The sequence below is a fragment of the Pseudophryne corroboree genome, chromosome 4 (assembly GCF_028390025.1).
Source record: "Pseudophryne corroboree isolate aPseCor3 chromosome 4, aPseCor3.hap2, whole genome shotgun sequence".
NCBI lineage: Eukaryota > Metazoa > Chordata > Amphibia > Anura > Myobatrachidae > Pseudophryne > Pseudophryne corroboree.
This window is the reverse complement of record NC_086447.1, coordinates 694859118-694878138: the sequence shown is the minus strand read 5'-3', so window position 1 is coordinate 694878138 and position 19021 is coordinate 694859118. Positions and strand designations below refer to the sequence as shown.

At 48.6% G+C, this 19021-nt stretch overlaps 1 protein-coding gene across 3 annotated transcripts in view; it reads right to left on the bottom strand.

Moving 5' to 3' along the window:
* The window catches only part of VIT (vitrin), a 293710-nt gene that overhangs the window by 9631 nt on the left and 265058 nt on the right, over nucleotides 1–19021 (bottom strand). For all 3 annotated transcript variants that reach the window (XM_063917916.1, XM_063917914.1, XM_063917915.1), the window contains 2 exons: nucleotides 3888–3991; nucleotides 2000–2226 (listed from right to left, as the gene is read on the bottom strand). In XM_063917916.1, the coding sequence (XP_063773986.1) occupies nucleotides 2000–2226; nucleotides 3888–3991 (331 nt within the window). The remainder of the gene's footprint in view (nucleotides 1–1999; nucleotides 2227–3887; nucleotides 3992–19021) is intronic.

Genomic DNA, 19021 nt, shown 5'->3' with positions numbered 1-19021 from the left:
TTAGCAGCAGTGCAAACGCTAGGCCGCCGCCCACTGTGAGTGTATCTTAGCTTAGCAGAAGTGCGAACGAAAGGTTAGCAGAACTGCTACAAAAAAAGATTGTGCAATATCTGAGAAGCTCGAAACTTACTCCTTCCTTGCGATCACTTCAATATGTTTAGTTCCTGCTTTGACGTCACAAACATGCTCTGCGTTCGGCCAGCCACTACCCCGTTTCCCCAGGCACGCCTGTGTTTTCACCTGACACGCCTGCGTTTTTTAGCACACTCCCTGAAAACGCTCAGTTACCACCCAGAAACACCCACTTCCTGTCAATCACTCACCGATCAACAGAGCGACGAAAAAGAGTCGCTAGACCTTGTGTAAAACTGCATAGTTTTGTGTGAAAGTACGTCGCGCGTGCGTCCTGCAGCCCGTACGCATGCGCAGTTTTGCCGTTTTTTTACCTGATCGCTGCGCTGTGAAAATCTGCAGCGAGCGATCAACTCGGAATGAGGGCCCTTGTCGCCTGCTGACACAGATTTATATACCCTGAACCTGTCCTATATTGTCTTTAACTGAAAGTCACTGTTTTTCTGTTTTGATTATTCATTTATGTACTTTGTTATTGGGCGCTGCGGATCCCTTGTGGCGCCATACAAATAAAGGATAATATTAATAATAATAATAATAATAATAATAATAAATTATTATGATTATTAAGTACACAATATTTACCTGTACGTTTGGGGAGCAAACGAAGTCAAACCCTAAATCAGGACCAGGTTGAGGAAAAGGGGCTTTCACTTTAGGATTTCTTAGGGTATGTTGATTTATTTACTTATTAATTATAGTGACACATTGTGCTGCTTCTACTACTCAGACTGTTGTTTTCAGTCCCCCTGATGGCTACTGTCATGGCTTATTCACTAACTTGAGCCAGCTATATAACTTGCCAGTTGCTATTAAAAAATAACTACAAATAGTTAGAATTGTATTACATTGGAAACAATGCTTTATTTCAATATATGTGGCATTACTAGCCCAGAGTGTACCACCTCAATATTTGATAAAGGCTCTCACCATGGGAGCCTTCAGTTGCCCCATCAATATACACGGAAAAGTGAAAACAAGCCAGCTAAAGGTCTTTAATTGCCCTTCAATAATATATGTTCTATTCCTAAAACTAAATTTTAAGGATGGGCCACTCATGGGCCAGTGTTGTGTTCTTGTCCCCCAGACTAAAAGTTGCAAGCTAACCACTGAATATCTGAGTGGCATGATTGAGCTCAGTTTAGCGTCCTTGCCATGGCTGCCATAAGTAATGTCTTAGTTCATATTGTAGTACAGTCTTTACTAAATCATAGTTGCCGACTTTCTGGAATGCCCCCTCCAGAAGGGGGCAGACACACAGCAGGGGGCGATGCGAGGGGCGTGGTTTGGCATAGAGGGGTGGGGAGGCAGTGTGACATGGCACAAAAGGATGTAAGAGAGGGCATGGCTGCGTGATTGCATCATTGTGGTGATACCCCCTGCTATAAAATGTCAACCTTACTGGCATTGTACAGAAGGGGATGTGGCTACAATGACGAGATTCAGCACAAATCACATCATTGTCCGCCTTGTCTGCCCACTTCACTCTGGAAGCTTGCCCACTCTACCGGGTGGCCAAGAGTGCCACTTAATTTTCGGGAGGCTCTCGGCTGTTCCCGGAGAGTAGGCCAGTATGTTGTAAGTACAGTATCCTTGTGGGTCTCCCTGGTCACGAAGGGGTTTATCAATATAAATACTGTATAAAAGAGTCCCATGTAACAAACAGATTTTATTTTCCATAGGTTATATTTCTACTGTGTACATCAGACTACCTGCTGAGCAGACCAGGAATTATATTCGGTGTTTATGAAAGGAACAGTGGAAAGCCAATTATACACACTCACTACAGCTAACAAATAAACACATCATTTTTAAATATATAATTGCATACACATATTTCAAATACTTAAATGCACATTTGAAATACCTTATCCACAAAATTGGGTTCTACAACGCTTGACCTCTCATTGTCATCGGCACCCTCAATTGTCACAAAGAAAATATTAATTCCTGATTCCCGAGCAAGACGAGAGGCTTCTTCCACCTTATCTGTTGGCCAACCATCAACAAGCACTACAGCCACATTTGGTGCTGCTCCTCTATTCCCGCTGGCATCAGAAAAGTAATTCCTATTCACATAAGAGAGAGCCTTCCCTGCAGGGACAAACACAATCGTTTAATCATTCATATAACAAAAATACATTACATTATACCATATAAATCATTATTGTATGAATAGGCAATATTACATGTCTTAAGGACACTCAGCACAGTGAAAAAAATATGTCAGCCAGCAATGACTACACAATTGCACCAACTAGGAGATCTGGAAAACCTGCACTGTTAGCAGTCCCAAGGACTGGATTTTACACTGATTTAGAGCACGTCTTTTGTCAGCATATAGGATGTTCACATGTGGACTTACTTCAAGCAGATCTGTAAAAGTAAAATGTAGAAGAAGCTATGACTGTAGCAGCGCCTTAACTAGGTGTGTGCTAGTGGTGCCTTGCACACAGCGCAGATGCGCTGGAGGCGCAGGACCACTAGCAACACCCGCCGGGCCGCTCCACCGCCGCCGCCGCACTGGGGTGTCCTGGCCACATCTCCCTGCCTGTCACCGGCCGGCCCCCAGCTGCATTGCCCGGCTACCGCTCACATAGGTAGCCGGGCAGCGCTACAGCTCCCCCTCCGCTCCCCCCGTGTGCTGGGAGAGATGACGTGTCTCTCCCAGCCCGCCCCCAGCCCATTCACAATGCCCTGCGCTGCCAAGAGCGCAGTGCAGGAAGACGGAAGACGGAAGAGGTGTGGAGAGGAGAGGCGCATCTATCATGCCGGCTCGTCACAGGTGGTAAGTATAACACACACTCACTCACTCTCTCTCTCTCTCTCTCTCTCTCTCTCCCCCTCCCTCCCTCCTTCCTTTCCCTCCCCACCCATAATGTGTAAAAAGGGGGACTGCCTGCAGTAATATGTAAAAAAGGGGGACTGCCTGCCGTAATGTGTAAAAAAGGGGGACTGCCTGTCGTAATGTGTAAAAAGGGGGGACTGCCTGCCGTAGTGTGTAAAAAGGGAGGACTGCCTGCTGTAATGTGTAAAAAGTGGGGAGTGCCTGCTGTAATGCGTAAAAATGGGGGACTGCCTGCCGTAATGCGTAAAAAAGGGGGACTGCCTGCTGTAATGTGTAAAAAAGGGGGACTGCCTGCCGTAATGTGTAAAAAAGGGGGACTGCCTGCCATAATGCGTAAAAAAAGTGGACTGCCTGCTGTAATGCATGAAAAAGAGGGACTGCCTGTCGTAAAGCGTAAAAAGGGGGGCTCTGTTGCTGTATGTGTGAAAAAGGGTGACTTTGTTGTCGTAATGTGTAAAAAGGGAACTGTGCTGCTGTAATGTGTAAAAAAGGGGGTCTCTGTTGCTGTAACGTATACAAATGGGACTCTGCATTTTTTTCATTGGGGGGGGGGGGATGCTGTATCTTGCACATAGCTCTAAAATGCCTAGTTACGGCACTGGACTGTAGCACACAGTAAATGTAACATGTTTAGTAGTATGTTGTCTGTTTATAACTCTGTTAAATGTTAAGTACTGTAGTATATAGATGATTTGCCTTCTTTAAGCTGATGATTGACGTATGTGCACATGGTATTAGTGATACAATTTTAGAAGTGATCATGGTAAACACACAATGAATGCACATCAGGTCTAAAGTAGACAATGTCAGTAACTCAAAGTATAGTGCTGTAGCTTTTTACACACAATAAAAATTAAATATATATATATATATATATATATATATATATATATATATATTTACCCACCAACATTGGAATATCCTCCTTTTTGTGGAATTTTGTCAATAGCATTTTTCAAGTCTTTGGAATTGAAGTATGACCGGAGACTGAATTCTGTAGATGGTTCATCCCTTTAAACGGAAAAAAACATTGACGTAATTGCTGAAAACTGTCATTGCTATGAGCATTACAATATTACTGTTAACATGGGTCTGGGACTCCAGGTCGACAACAAAAAGGTCGACACACCTTAGGTCGACGCCAATTGGTCGACACACCTTAGGTCGACATGGCCAAAAGGTCGACATGGACAAAAGGTCGACAGGAACAAGGTCGACATGGAAAAAGGTCGACATGAGTTTTTTATGTTTTTTTGGTGTCGTTTTCTTCGTAGAGTGACCGGGAACCCCAATTAGTGCACCGCGTCCCCTTGCATGGCTCGCTTCGCTCGCCATGCTTCGGGCATGGTGCCTTCGCTCCGCTCCGCTTCGCTCGGCACAGATTACCGTTCCAATCGTAGTCCACATGGATCGTTAAGTATGAAAAAGTTCAAAAAAAGAAAAAAATTGTGAAAAACTCATGTCGACCTTTTTCCATGTCGACCTTGTTCCTGTCGACCTTTTGTCCATGTCGACCTTTTGTCCATGGCGACCTAAGGTGTGTCGACCAATTGGCGTCGACCTAAGGTGTGTCGACCTTTTTGTTGTCGACCTGGAGTCCGGATACCGTTAACATTACTACCCTGCAGCACACAAGCCTCATTAGAGCCACAAGATTTTTTATTTTTTTTTGTGTTGTCTGCATGAAATAGGACAGGAAACAGAAAAATAGTACAGAAACAGGAAGTCCAGGAATACTGGGACCAAAATACTGCAATAGTACAGGTTGAGTATCCCTTATCCAAAATGCTTGGGACCAGAGGTATTTTGAATATCGGATTTTTCCGTATTTTGGAATAATTGCATACCATAATGAGATATCATGGCGATAGGACCTAAATCTAAGCACAGAATGCATTTATGTTACATATACACCTTACACACACAGCTTGAAGGTAGTTTTAGCCAATATTTTTTATAACTTTGTGCATTAAACAAAGTGTGTGTACATTCACACAATTCATTTATGTTTCACATACACCTTATACACACAGCCTGATGGTCATTTAATACAATATTTTTAATAACTTTGTGTATTAAACAAAGTTTCTGTATACTGAGCCATCAGAAAACAAAGGTTTCACTATCTCACTCTCACTGAAAAAAGTCCGTATTTCGGAATATTCCGTATTTCGGAATATTTGGATATGGGATACTCAACCTGTATCTCTTTCCCGGTACCCTGTTTCACCTTGTACGTCCAGCCCCTCCTTGCACCTGGTGTCACTTGAATGTGGTCAGAAGCAGCTATGACAAGAGCTAGGGGGTTGTGTTTCTAGGCAGTATCACTGGTGACAGCATTGGGCTGGAATACAGCTGGTCTAGTGATAATTTATACATTCTCTTGGGTTCATTAACTATAGTGCTCCTGTATGCTTACAGCCGCGAGGACCAGTACTGTGGTGGAGATCATTATCTGGGGGCAGCTCGATGCCTACATATTCTATAACTGTCCTAAAATAATTCATTAGGAGCCTTATTATTATTATTAAATTTTATTTATAAGGCACCACAAGTGGTCCACAGCACAGTACATATGTGGCAATAGTAGGACAACAAAGGGTAAACAAAACATTGCATAACATTACAGTAACCAAATAATAAATAGAGCACATGTAACAATTAGCACCACAATTCTCAGTACACAATACAGCTTGGAAGCAAGGTGAGCAAGGTAGTAATCAGCAAAGGGTGGAACCTGTCTCCAATAGTGACAGCACGGATAGCAGTACTAGAGCCAGTGGAAGAGATGAATGGTTGTGAGCGAGAGGAATACAAGGCAAAATGGCCACTGAGTAGTTAAAGGCTGTCATTGAAGTGCTAGAAAAGAGGGTTGTGAGAACAAGAGGGAGGCGATCCTGCTCCTAGGAGCTTACAATCTAGGGGAGAGGGGAGACTGACAGATGACATGAGGGGTGAGCATGTGGATGGGGACCTGAGGGCAGGAGGTAGTAGAGATAAAGAAGACTGAGGAAGGTGGGTGAGGTGAGTGACATGGTGACAAGGTTAATTGGTTGAAGGGTACATTTTGATGAACAGGTGAGTTTTGAAGATATGCAGGGTGGGGGATAGCTTGATAGAGCGAGGGAACTCGTTGCAGTGAAGGGGTGCTGCACAGGCAAACTCTTGGATTCGAGGGTGAGATGCAGTAACCAGGGCAGAGGAGAGGCGATGGTTATTGGCTGACCGGAGAGGAAGGAAAGGAGTATATAAGGAGATGAGGCTGGCGATGTAGGGATCAGGGGAGTTAGAGAGGTCCTTGTATGTGAGGGTGAGGAATTTAAAGAGGATTCTGTAGTTGAATGGGAGCCAATGCAGGTTTTGGTGGAGGCAAGTGGTGGATGTGGAATAGCGGGAGAGGAAGATGAGTCTTGCTGCAGTGTTAACAGATCGGAGGGAAGGGAGATGGGAATGTGGGAGTCCAGTGTGGATAAGGTTGCAATAATCGAGCTGAGAAATGATTAGTACAGATCGAGCCATGCTAGTCGTGGCTCCGTCTGTGACTAGGGCGTGCCTATAGCCGAGAGCGTCCACGCGTGCCTGCGACAGAGACGTGCTCCTTTAACTCGAATGGAGAGCGTCTCCGTAAGCGCCCGGACAGAGACGCTCTGAATGGGAGCGTCTCTGCGCGCTCCCAGCATGACTAGGCGGACGGATCACCTAGTCACGCCGGGAGTGCACGTTTGAGATGGAGCCGCCTCAGATGAGCGTGGCTCCATCTGTAAGTGAATAATCAGTTTGGTAGCATTCTGAGAGAGGAATGGCCTGATCCAAGTGATATAGCTGGAACTGACAGGATTGAGCTGGAGATTGAAAGTGTGTGTGTCTGTGTGTGTGGTGGGGAGGGAAGGTGAAGGAGAGGGTGGAGTCAAGAGTGACACCCAAGCAGCGGAGTTGGGAAACAGGGAAGATGATGTTGTTGTTAATAGTGATGGAAAGACTGGGGGGGTTGAGACTCTGTTAGGGTCAGAGCTTCAGAGAGTGCTCAGACATCCAGGAGGAGATGGTGGAGAGGCAGCTGGATACCTGAGGGGATGGAAGGGGAGAGGTCAGGAGAGGAGAGGTACAGTTGCATGTCATCAACATAGAGTTGGCATTGGAGGCTGAAGGATCTGATGAGTTCTCCCACGGAAGAGGTGTACAAGGAGAAAAGCAGGGGGCCGAGGACAGAACTCCGTGAAACGTCAATGGGAAGGATGGAATGGGGTGAGGTGGAGCCAGAGGCAGACACAGAGCAGGAACGGTTGCGAGGTACAGATGGAGCCCTCTTCATCTTTGCCTTTAATAGGATTAACTGAACCAGGACAGTCGGACTTAGAGTGTCATTCCGACCTGGTCGCACGCAGGCTATTTTTTGCACTGCTGGGAACAGGTAATCGCCGCCTACAGGGGAGGGGATTAGGGCTGTGCAGGGCTGCGATCGCTTGTGCAGAGTGCTGCACAAACAAAAAGTTTGTGCAGTCTCTGCACAGCTCAGGACTTACTCACCCGCTGCGATGATTCAGCTTGGAGCTAACGTCAGGAACCCTCCTCTTTAATGGCTGGGCATGCCTGCGTTTTTCCCAACACTCCTCGAAAATGGTGAGTTGCCGCCCAGGTCTGCATTCTGCCTGTCAATCTTCTTGTGTTCGCCGCAAATGGCTTCTTCGTAAGGTCCGTCGCCGGTGACCGATGAGCATGCGCATTGCTGCCCACGCGCATGCACAGTTCAGACCCGTTCGCACGGCTGCGAGAAATTGCAGCGTGCGAACGGGTCAGAATGACCCCCTTAATCCCCTGCTGTAATGACTTAATCCCCTGCTGTATTGTTCTCTCTGTATTGTATTGCAGCAGAGAACAATAGATGAAAGAATTATGCTAATAAACCATGGTGCACCTAGGCGCAGCAGAGAAGCCAAGATGAGCGTGGCTCCATCTGTAGGAGGTGAACCAAGCATGGATGGCGCTAGAGAGGACAATGGTCTCAATGGCACAGAGAAGGATCGGATGATCTATGGTGTTGAAGGCCGCAGAGAGGTCCAGGAGGATGGGCAGAGAGAAGTGGCCCCTGGATTTGGCCAAAAGCAGGTCATTGTTGACTTTGGGGGCAATTCAGAGTTGATCGCAGCAGCAAATTTGTTAGCAGTTGGGAAAAACCATGTGCACTGCAGATGTGGCAGATATAACATTTGCAGAGAGAGTTAGATTTGGGTGGGTTATTTTGTTTCTGTGCAGTGTAAATACTGGCTGTTTTATTTTTTTATACTGCAAACTAGATTTCAGTTTGAACACACCTCACCCAAATCTAACTCTCTCTGCACATGTTATATCTGCCCCCCCCCCCCCCCCCCCCCCCCCCTGCAGTGCACATAATTTGCCCAACTGCTAACAAATTTGCTGCTGTGATCAACTCTGAATTAGGCCCTTTGACCAGGGCAGATTCAGTGGAGCGAAGTGGGTGATAGCCAGATTGGAGGGGATTAAGGATGGAGTTCTCAGAGAGGTAGCTGGTGAGATGGTTGTAGACATGCATATCAAGCAGTTTAGAGGCGAAAAAGAGAAGAGAAATGGAGCTAACGGGAGAGGACGAGTCAAGGTTTTATTTGTTTTTTTTTTGAGAATAGGTCAGACATTAGCAAGTTTGAATGGTGAGGGAAAGATGCCGGTGAAGAGAGATAAATTAAGAGGAGCAAGGTGCGAGCAGGCAGTAGCTGAGGGGGAGATAAGTAGGCAAGAAGGGAGAGGGTCCACGGGGAAGATGGATGGGGGAGAGGACAAGATGATGCAGTGGAGTTAGTCATCTGTGGTGGGGCGGAAGGAGGTGGGCTGTCCAGGGGAAGTGGATGATAGGAGGGGGGTTTCAGCGGTGAGATGGGAGGAGATTTCCTAATAGATTGCCTCAATTTTGGAAGAGAAGAAGTCAGTTGCATTGAGGAAGGATGGGAGGGGTGGAGGGGGGTTAAACGAGAGTGTTGAAAGTACAAAAGAGGCAGTGGGGAACTGAGAGGAGATGAGGGACTGGAAGAAGGATTGCTTGGCGAGGGAGAAGGCTGAGCTGAAGGAAGAGAGGACAAACTTGAAGTGGAGGAAGTCCGCCAGTAACCAGGTCAGTTTGGAGTGCAAGGGTCGGGATTTGGAATGGTGGAGAGGGACAGAGGGGATGGCGGCAACGGAATCAAGTGCGGATGTGAGGGTAATGTTTTAGAACAGACGTGTCAAACTCGCAGCTGTGCTCTGAACAGCTAACGCGGTCTTCTGCAATCAGGCGCCGGTTCGTCAGCCAATCAGAGCCTACGGACCGGCAGCAGCGGCTCTTGATTGGCTGCCGGACCGCGAGCTTTGATTGGCTCATGAACTGGCGCCTGATTTCACTCACCCGCCACCGGAGACCCTCGGAGAGCAGCCACAGCGAAGGAGGCGGTACTGGCAGTGCGAGCAGAGCCGTGAAAACAGCAGTGAGTACACTGCTGGGGGCACATGTGTATCTTTCACTGTGGGGGCATATTTGCTATCTGGCACAGAGGGGGCATATGTATTATCTGGCACGTGGGGGCATATGTGTTATCTGGCACTGTGGGGACAAGTATGTGTATCTGGCACTGCTGGGGGCAATAATGTGTACCTGGCACTGTCGGTGGTGATATATGACGTGGAATAACAGCTCCTGGCACACACTGAAATAACTGTGCAGGCCCCTCTCCCCTGTATAATAATGATACCATATATCAGTGTGTGCCAGGAGCTGTTATTCCCCCTCATATATACATAGGCGTCATAGGCGTGCGCACGGGGGGTGCCTGGTGCGCACAGGCACCCCCTAATGTCCGTCACCCCCCCGCACGCCAGGACTGCAGCACAATGATCGGGGCCGCAAGGTACACTGCAGCCCAACATACCCTGCAGCAGTTTTACGCGGCCTCCCCCATCTGCCTTAGACACTGGTGCACAGACACTTGTGACGTGACACCCATGTGTCTGCTGCTGTCCCCGCGGCTGCCGGCTCATGTCAGATGTGCAGGACAGCCAGGCAGCCGCTCAGATGTGCTGTGGGGCCAGACCGCAGTGTGACAGGCGGTCGCTGATGAGGGATCACAGGCAGCTATACTGTATCAGCCAGCCGCCGAAGCTCAGCTAGGGGGCCGGGCTGACTGACAAGGCTTGTGGCGGGCGGAACTGAGGGGCCGCACAGTAATCTCAGGCAGCTGGCTGTGCTTTAGTGATGAGAGGCCGGGCTGACTGAGGAGATGGGCAGCAGGTGGAGCCGATTCTGAGAGGCATGAGGATTATATCCTGCAGTGCAGACTCAGTGGGACAAGGTGGGAAGTAAGTACCACTGACAGTCTGTGCCAAAGACGATATCCAGGGCCACATAATTCATCTGATAGCAGGTAAACACAATTTTCCATCGATAATTTTATATTTCTGTTGTATGTGTTTGCATATATTTACATTTCTGTTTTATGTGTATATGTGTCTGTGTGTCTACAGTATGTACTGTGTGTGTGTGTGTATATATATATATATATATATATTAGCTAAGCCAAGCACTCAGTATTTTCCTGAGTGGGGTTTTAATGGTATCTGGCACTGCTGGGGGCTTACTGTGCGGCGTAATATGAATTTGGCTCATACCGAGTGATGTAATGTGTATTTGGCTCATACTGTGTGGCGTAATGTGAATTTGGCTCATATCGTGTGGTGTAATGTGAATTTCCACTCATACCTTGTGGCGTAATGTGTGTTTGGCTCATACTGTGTGGCGTAATTTGAATTTGGCTCATACCGTGTGGTGTAATGTGAATTTGGCTCAGACTGTGTGGCGTATTGTGAATTACTGCTCATACCTTGTGGCGTAATGTGTATTTGGCTCATACTGTGTGGCGTAATGTGAATTTCCGCTCATACTGTGTGGCGTAATGTGAATTTCCACTCATACCATGTGGCGTAATGTGAATTTCAGCTCATACCATGTGGCGTAATGTGAATTTCCACTCATACCATGTGGCGTAATGTGAATTCAGCTCATACCGTGTGGCGTAATGTGAATTTGGATCATACCGTGTAGCTTAATGTGAATTTCTGCTGTTACCGTGTGGCGTAATGTGATATCCACTCATAATGTGTGGCGTATTGTGAATTACTGCTCATACCTTGTGGCGTAATGTGTATTTGGCTCATACTGTGTGGCGTATTGTGAATATCCGCTCATACTGTGTGGCGTAATATGAATTTCCGCTTATACCATGTGGCGTAATGTGAATTTCCGCTCATATCGTGTGGCATAATGTGAATTTCCACTCATACTGTGTGCTTTAATGTGAATTTCAGCTCATACCGTGTGGGGGTGTAGTATGGTATGCAGGCAGCTGGGCAAGTGCAAGTGAGTCCCTTGCGGGCTTGCTGCGCTCGCCACGCTATTTATTCTCCCTCCAGGGGCGTTGTGGACCCCCTAGAAGGAGAATAGTTGTTGGTATGCCGGGTGTTGGGATTCCGGCACCGGTATACTGAGCCAGTGGCGTCATGAGGGGGGTGCGGCCCGCACCCGGGTATCACCACTCCATGGGGTGACACCAAATAAAGCCACGCACTCCCATCCACTGACCGGAGCCACGTCCGCGGCGTCCATGCCCCCTCCTCCCGGGCACCAGGCGTCACAATCACGTTGCACCCCAGCCGACTGTATAGCCAGTTACAAAACTGGCTATACACCCGCCCGCACTACACCGCGGCCGGGCACAGCCAAAAGCAGCGGCTCTTCCTGCTTCAGCACTGCATGCTGGGAGCGCAGTCTGACAGCAGGAAGGAAGAGCCGCTGCTTCCTCCTGATGCACGCTGCCTTGCTTTCCCTCGCGCCTGGAGTGTAGGTAAAGTGGGGAGACACAGAGGTAAGAAGTGGGGGGCAATGCAGGCTGAGAGATAGAATGGGGGGAAGAATGCATTGCAGGCTGAAAGACACCGTGAAAGGGGTGGGGGTGGGGTGGAGAATGCTGGCTGAGAGACGTAATGAAGATGAGGGGAGAGTGCAGGCTGAGAGACACAATGAAAGGGGGGGGAGAATTCTGGCTGAGAGACCTAATGAAGGGGGGGGGGAGTGCAGGTGCAGGCTGAGAGACGTAATGAAGGGGGGGGGTGCAGGCTGAGAGACACAATGAAGGGGGGGGGAATGCTGGCTGAGAGACGTAATGAATGGGGGGAGTGCAGGCTGAGAGACATAATGAAGGGTTGGGGGGGAGAATGCAGGCTGAAAAACATAATGAAAAGGGGGGGGCAGAGTGCTGGCTGAGAGACATAATGGAAGGGGGGGAGTGCAGGCTGAGAGACATAATGGTGGGGGGGGGGTGCAGGCTGAGAGACATAATAAAGGGGGGGGGGGAGTGCAGGCTGAGAAACCGAAGGGGGGGGAGGGGGAATGCATGCTGAGAGACATAATGAAAGGGGAAGGGGGGGAGAATGCAGACTGAGACATAATGGAGGAGGGGGAGAATGCAGGCTGAGAGACATAATGAAGGGGGGGATGTAGGCTGAGAGACACAATGAAGGGGGGGAGAATGCAGGCTGAGAGACATAATGAAGGGGAGAGAGAATGCAGGCTGAGAGATACAGAATGAAGGATGGGGGACGCAGGTTGTGTGACAGAATGAAGGAGGGAGGAACGCAGGCTGAGAGACACAGACTGAAGGAGGGGGAACGCAGGCTGATAGACACAGAATGAAGGAGGGGGAATGCAGGCTGAGAGACACAGAATGAAGGAGGGAGGAACGTAGGCTGAGAAACACAGAATGAAGTAAGGGGGCAACGCAGGCTGGGAGACACAGAATGAAGGAAGGGGGGAACGCAGGCTGAGAGACACAGAATGAAGGATGGGGGGAACGCAGGCTGAGAGACACAGAATGAAGGAGTGGGGGAACGCAGGCTGAGAGACACAGAATGAAGGAAGGGGGAATGCACGCTGAGAGACACAGAATGAAGGAAGGGGGGAACGCAGGCTGAGAGACACAGAATGAAGGAGGGGAAGAACGCAGGCTGAGAGACACAGAATGAAGGAATGGGGGAACGCAGTCTGAGAGACACAGAATGAAGGAAGGGGGGAACACAGGCTGAGAGACACAGAATGAAGGAGCGGGGGAACGAAAGCTGAGAGACGCTGGGGGAGATGATGGTGTGGCTGAGAGTATCTGAGGGGAGAAGACGGTGTGGCTGAGAGATGCAGGGGGGATATGATGGTGTGGCTAGGAGATGCAGGGGGGAAGATAATGGTGTAGCTAAGAAACAGAGGGGGAAACAGCTGGCATGAATCTGGTTGAACCTCTGTTGTATGACGATTACTTTGGTTATATTCCTACACAAACAGGCATCTTACGGACCATGTGATTTCCTACATAAATAGTGAATACTGACTAAAGATGCTGTTTGACCAGGGAGAATACTGTATATTTCTTCAGAGGTTTCCCATTCTTCAGAGAAACCACCTTAAAGGTAAGGTGCATATGGAATGTAAATTAATGTTCCTACAGTGACGAGAAATGGGGGCATGTCATGTCAACAAGCCCCATTTTCACTGGCCATGCCCATTTTTTAGATGCACTCCTACGGCGCACACGCAAAGCACCGCTAAGACATTTTTGTTATACTTGCACCACTGGGAGGAAGTAATGCTCATGATACCTGTACTTATTGCAGTAATGTTCAGGCCGCTGGCGTGTGCGTGCGTATATACACACACCTGTGATTATTAGCATATCAATGAAGTTTGGGCCTAATTCAGACCTGATTGCAAAATCTTTCTCTAATGGGCAAAACCATGCTGCACTGCAGGTGGGGCAGATGTAACATGTGCAGAGAGAGTTAGATTTGGGTGGGTTATATTGTTTCTGTGCAGGGTAAATACTGACTGCTTTATTTTTACACTGCAATTTAGATTTCAGTTTGATCACACCCACCCAAATCTAACTCTCTCTGCACATGTTACACCTGCCCCACCTGCAGTGCACATGGTTTTGCCCAGAAGAGAAAAAATTTGATGTTGCGATCAGGCCTGAATTAGGCCCTTTGTTAGCTGCGGGAGGCTATGGCATGCTGAGATGCAGCAGCACCAGGATAATCTGCCTCCCGCAGCAAGTGTAAGAGGACACATCTGTAAGTGCGAGTCTGCAAATGCATTTTTTTGTAATGAAACAGATTTGTGAATGTGCATACCTGAAGGTGGCCATGCATCAGAAAGATGAAACGCATGTGATTTCCCTTGAACTCCCCAGAAGCTCCCCGGCAGTGCTCTAAAACTAGTGTGATATGGAAGGAGGTCCATGGGGGGTGACACCATGAGTTACCATACCGGGTGACACCAACCCTAGTGACGCCTCTGTACTGAGCGCCAAGATCCCAACAGCCGGCATACATAACACCCCCCCCTGTGCCGTAATGTGAATTTCAGCTCATACTGTGTGGCGTAATATAAATTTCGACAAATGTCACACGTACTACGGAGGAGGAGTCTGGTGGCATAGAAAGAGGCAGATGTGGCTGTGATTGCACATGTGTAAATAATAAGAATTTACTTACCGATAATTCTATTTCTCGTAGTCCGTAGTGGATGCTGGGGACTCCGTCAGGACCATGGGGAATAGCGGCTCCGCAGGAGACAGGGCACAAAAGTAAAAGCTTTAGGATCAGGTGGTGTGCACTGGCTCCTCCCCCTATGACCCTCCTCCAAGCCTCAGTTAGGATACTGTGCTCGGACGAGCGTACACAATAAGGAAGGATTTTGAATCCCGGGTAAGACTCATACCAGCCACACCAATCACACTGTACAACCTGTGATCTGAACCCAGTTAACAGCATGATAACAGCGGAGCCTCTGAAAAGATGGCTCACAACAATAATAACCCGATTTTTGTAACAATAACTATGTACAAGTATTGCAGACAATCCGCACTTGGGATGGGCGCCCAGCATCCACTACGGACTACGAGAAATAGAATTATCGGTAAGTAAATTCTTATTTTCTCTGACGTCCTAAGTGGATGCTGGGGACTCCGTCAGGACCATGGGGATTATACCAAAGCTCCCAAACGGGCGGGAGAGTGCGGATGACTCTGCAGCACCGAGTGAGAGAACTCCAGGTCCTCCTCAGCCAGGGTGTGCCCCTGACCAAGTAGCAGCTCGGCAAAGTTGTAAAGCCGAGACCCCTCGGGCAGCCGCCCAAGATGAGCCCACCTTCCTTGTGGAATGGGCATTTACATATTTTGGCTGTGGCAGGCCTGCCACAGAATGTGCAAGCTGAATTGTACTACACATCCAACTAGCAATCGTCTGCTTAGAAGCAAGAGCACCCAGTTTGTTGGGTGCATACAGGATAACAGCAAGTCAGTTTTCCTGACTCCAGCCGTCCTGGAAACCTATATTTTCAGGGCCCTGACAACATCTAGCAACTTGGAGTCCTCCAAGTCCCTAGTAGCCGCAGGTACCACAATAAGCTGGTTCAGGTGAAACGCTGACACCACCTTAGGGAGAAACTGGGGACGAGTCCGCAGCTCTGCCCTGTCCGAATGGACAATCAGATATGGGCTTTTGTGAGACAAAGCCGCCAATTCTGACACTCGCCTGGCCGAGGCCAGGGCCAACATCATGGTCACTTTCCATGTGAGATATTTCAAATCCACAGATTTGAGCGGTTTAAACCAATGTGATTTGAGGAATCCCAGAACTACGTTGAGATCCCACAGTGCCACTGGAGGCACAAAAGGGGGTTGTATATGCAGTACTCCCTTGACAAACTTCTGGACTTCAGAAACTGAAGCCAATTCTTTCTGGAAGAAAATCGACAGGGCCGAAATTTGAACCTTAATGGACCCCAATTTGAGGCCCATAGACACTCCTGTTTGCAGGAAATGCAGGAATCGACCGAGTTGAAATTTCTTCGTGGGGCCTTCCTGGCCTCACACCACGCAACATATTTTCGCCACATGTGGTGATAATGTTGTGCGGTCACCTCCTTCCTGGCTTTGACCAGGGTAGGAATGACCTCTTCCGGAATGCCTTTTTCCCTTAGGATCCGGCGTTCAACCGCCATGCCGTCAAACGCAGCCGCGGTAAGTCTTGGAACAGACATGGTACTTGCTGAAGCAAGTCCCTTCTTAGCGGCAGAGGCCATGAGTCCTCTGTGAGCATCTCTTGAAGTTCCGGGTACCAAGTCCTTCTTGGCCAATCCGGAGCCACGAGTATAGTTCTTACTCCTCTACGTCTTATAATTCTCAGTACCTTAGGTATGAGAAGCAGAGGAGGGAACACATACACCGACTGGTACACCCACGGTGTTACCAGAACGTCCACAGCTATTGCCTGAGGGTCTCTTGACCTGGCGCAATACCTGTCCAGTTTTTTGTTCAGGCGGGACGCCATCATGTCCACCTTTGGTCTTTCCCAACGGTTCACAATCATGTGGAAGACTTCCCGATGAAGTCCCCACTCTCCCGGGTGGAGGTCGTGCTGAGGAAGTCTGCTTCCCAGTTGTCCACTCCCGGAATGAACACTGCTGACAGTGCTATCACATGATTTTCCGCCCAGCGAAGAATCCTTGCAGTTTCTGCCATTGCCCTCCTGCTTCTTGTGCCGCCCTGTCTGTTTACGTGGGCGACTGCCGTGATGTTGTCCCACTGGATCAATACCGGCTGACCTTGAAGCAGAGGTCTTGCTAAGCTTAGAGCATTGTAAATTGCTCTTAGCTCCAGTATATTTATGTGGAGAGAAGTCTCCAGACTTGATCACACTCCCTGGAAATTTTTTCCTTGTGTGACTGCTCCCCAGCCTTTCAGGCTGGCATCCGTGGTCACCAGGACCCAGTCCTGAATGCCGAATCTGTGGCCCTTTAGTAGATGAGCACTCTGCAGCCACCACAGAAGAGACACCCTTGTCCTTGGAGACAGGGTTATCCGCTGATGCATCTGAAGATGCGATCCGGACCATTTTTCCAGCAGATCCCACTGAAAAGTTCTTGCGTGAAATCTGCCGAATGGAATCACTTCGTAAGAAGCCACCATTTTCCCCAGGACCCTTGTGCAATGATGCACTGACACTTTTCCTGGTTTTAGGAGGTTCCTGACTAGCTCGGATAACTCCCTGGCTTTCTCCTCCGGGAGAAACACCTTTTTCTGGACTGTGTCCAGAATCATCCCTAGGAACAGCAGACGTGTCGTCGGAGACAGCTGCGATTTTGGAATATTTAGAATCCACCCGTGCTGTCGTAGAACTACTTGAGATAGTGCTACTCCGACCTCCAACTGTTCTCTGGACCTTGCCCTTATCAGGAGATTGTCCAAGTAAGGGATAATTAAGACGCCTTTTCTTTGAAGAAGAACCATCATTTCGGCCATTACCTTGGTAAAGACCCGGGGTGCCATGGACAATCCAAACGGCAGCGTCTGAAACTGATAGTGACAGTTTTGTACCACGAACCTGAGGTACCCTTGGTGAGAAGGGCAAATTGGGACATGGAGGTAAGCATCCTTGATGTCCAGGGACACCATATAGTCCCCTTCTTCCTGGTTCGCTATCACTGCTCCGAGTGACTCCATCTTGATTTGAACCTTTGTATGTAAATGTTCAAATATTTCAGATTTAGAATAGGTCTCACCGAGCCGTCTGGCTTCAGTACCACAATATAGTGTGGAATAATACCCCTTTCCTTGTTGTAGGAGGGGTACTTTGATTATCACCTGCTGGGAATACAGCTTGTGAATTGTTTCCAATACTGCCTCCCTGTCGGAGGGAGACGTTGGTAAAGCAGACTTCAGGAACCTGCGAGGGGGAGACGTCTCGAATTTCCAATCTGTACCCCTGGGATACTACTTGTAGGATCCAGGGGTCCACTTGCGAGTGAGCCCACTGCGCGCTGAAACTCTTGAGACGACCCCCCACCGCACCTGAGTCCGCTTGTACGGCCCCAGCGTCATGCTGAGGACTTGGCAAAAGCGGTGGAGGGCTTCTGTTCCTGGGAATGGGCTGCCTGCTGCAGTCTTCTTCCCTTTCCTCTATCCCTGTGCAGATATGACTGGCCTTTTGCCTGCTTGCCCTTATGGGGACGAAAGGACTGAGGCTGAAAAGACGGTGTCTTTTTCTGCTGAGATGTGACTTGGGGTAAAAAAGGTGGATTTTCCAGCTGTTGCCGTGGCCACCAGGTCCGATGGACCGACCCCAAATAACTCCTCCCCTTTATACGGCAATACTTCCATGTGCCGTTTGGAATCTGCATCACCTGACCACTGTCGTGTCCATAAACATCTTCTGGCAGATATGGACATCGCACTTACTCTTGATGCCAGAGTGCAAATATCCCTCTGTGCATCTCGCATATATAGAAATGCATCCTTTAAATGCTCTATAGTCAATAAAATACTGTCCCTGTCAAGGGTATCAATATTTTCAGTCAGGGAATCCGACCAAGCCACCCCAGCGCTGCACATCCAGGCTGAGGCGATCGCTGGTCGCAGTATAACACCAGTATGTGTGTATATACTTTTTAGGATATTTTCCAGCCTCCTATCAGCTGGCTCCTTGAGGGCGGCCGTATCTGGAGACGGTAACGCCACTTGTTTTGATAAGCGTGTGAGCGCCTTATCCACCCTAAGGGGTGTTTCCCAATGCGCCCTAACTTCTGGCGGGAAAGCGTATAACGCCAATAATTTTCTATCGGGGGAAACCCACGCATCATCACACACTTCATTTAATTTATCTGATTCAGGAAAAACTACAGGTAGTTTTTTTCACACCCCACATAATACCCTCTTTTGTGGTACTTGTAGTATCAGAAATATGTAACACCTCCTTCATTGCCCTTAACATGTAACGTGTGGCCCAAATGGAAAATACGTTTGTTTCTTCACCGTCGACACTGGAGTCAGTGTCCGTGTCTGTGTCGACCGACTGAGGTAAATGGGCGTTTTAAAGCCCCTGACGGTGTTTGAGACGCCTGGACAGGTACTAATTGGTTTGCCGGCCGTCTCATGTCGTCAACCGACCTTGCAGCGT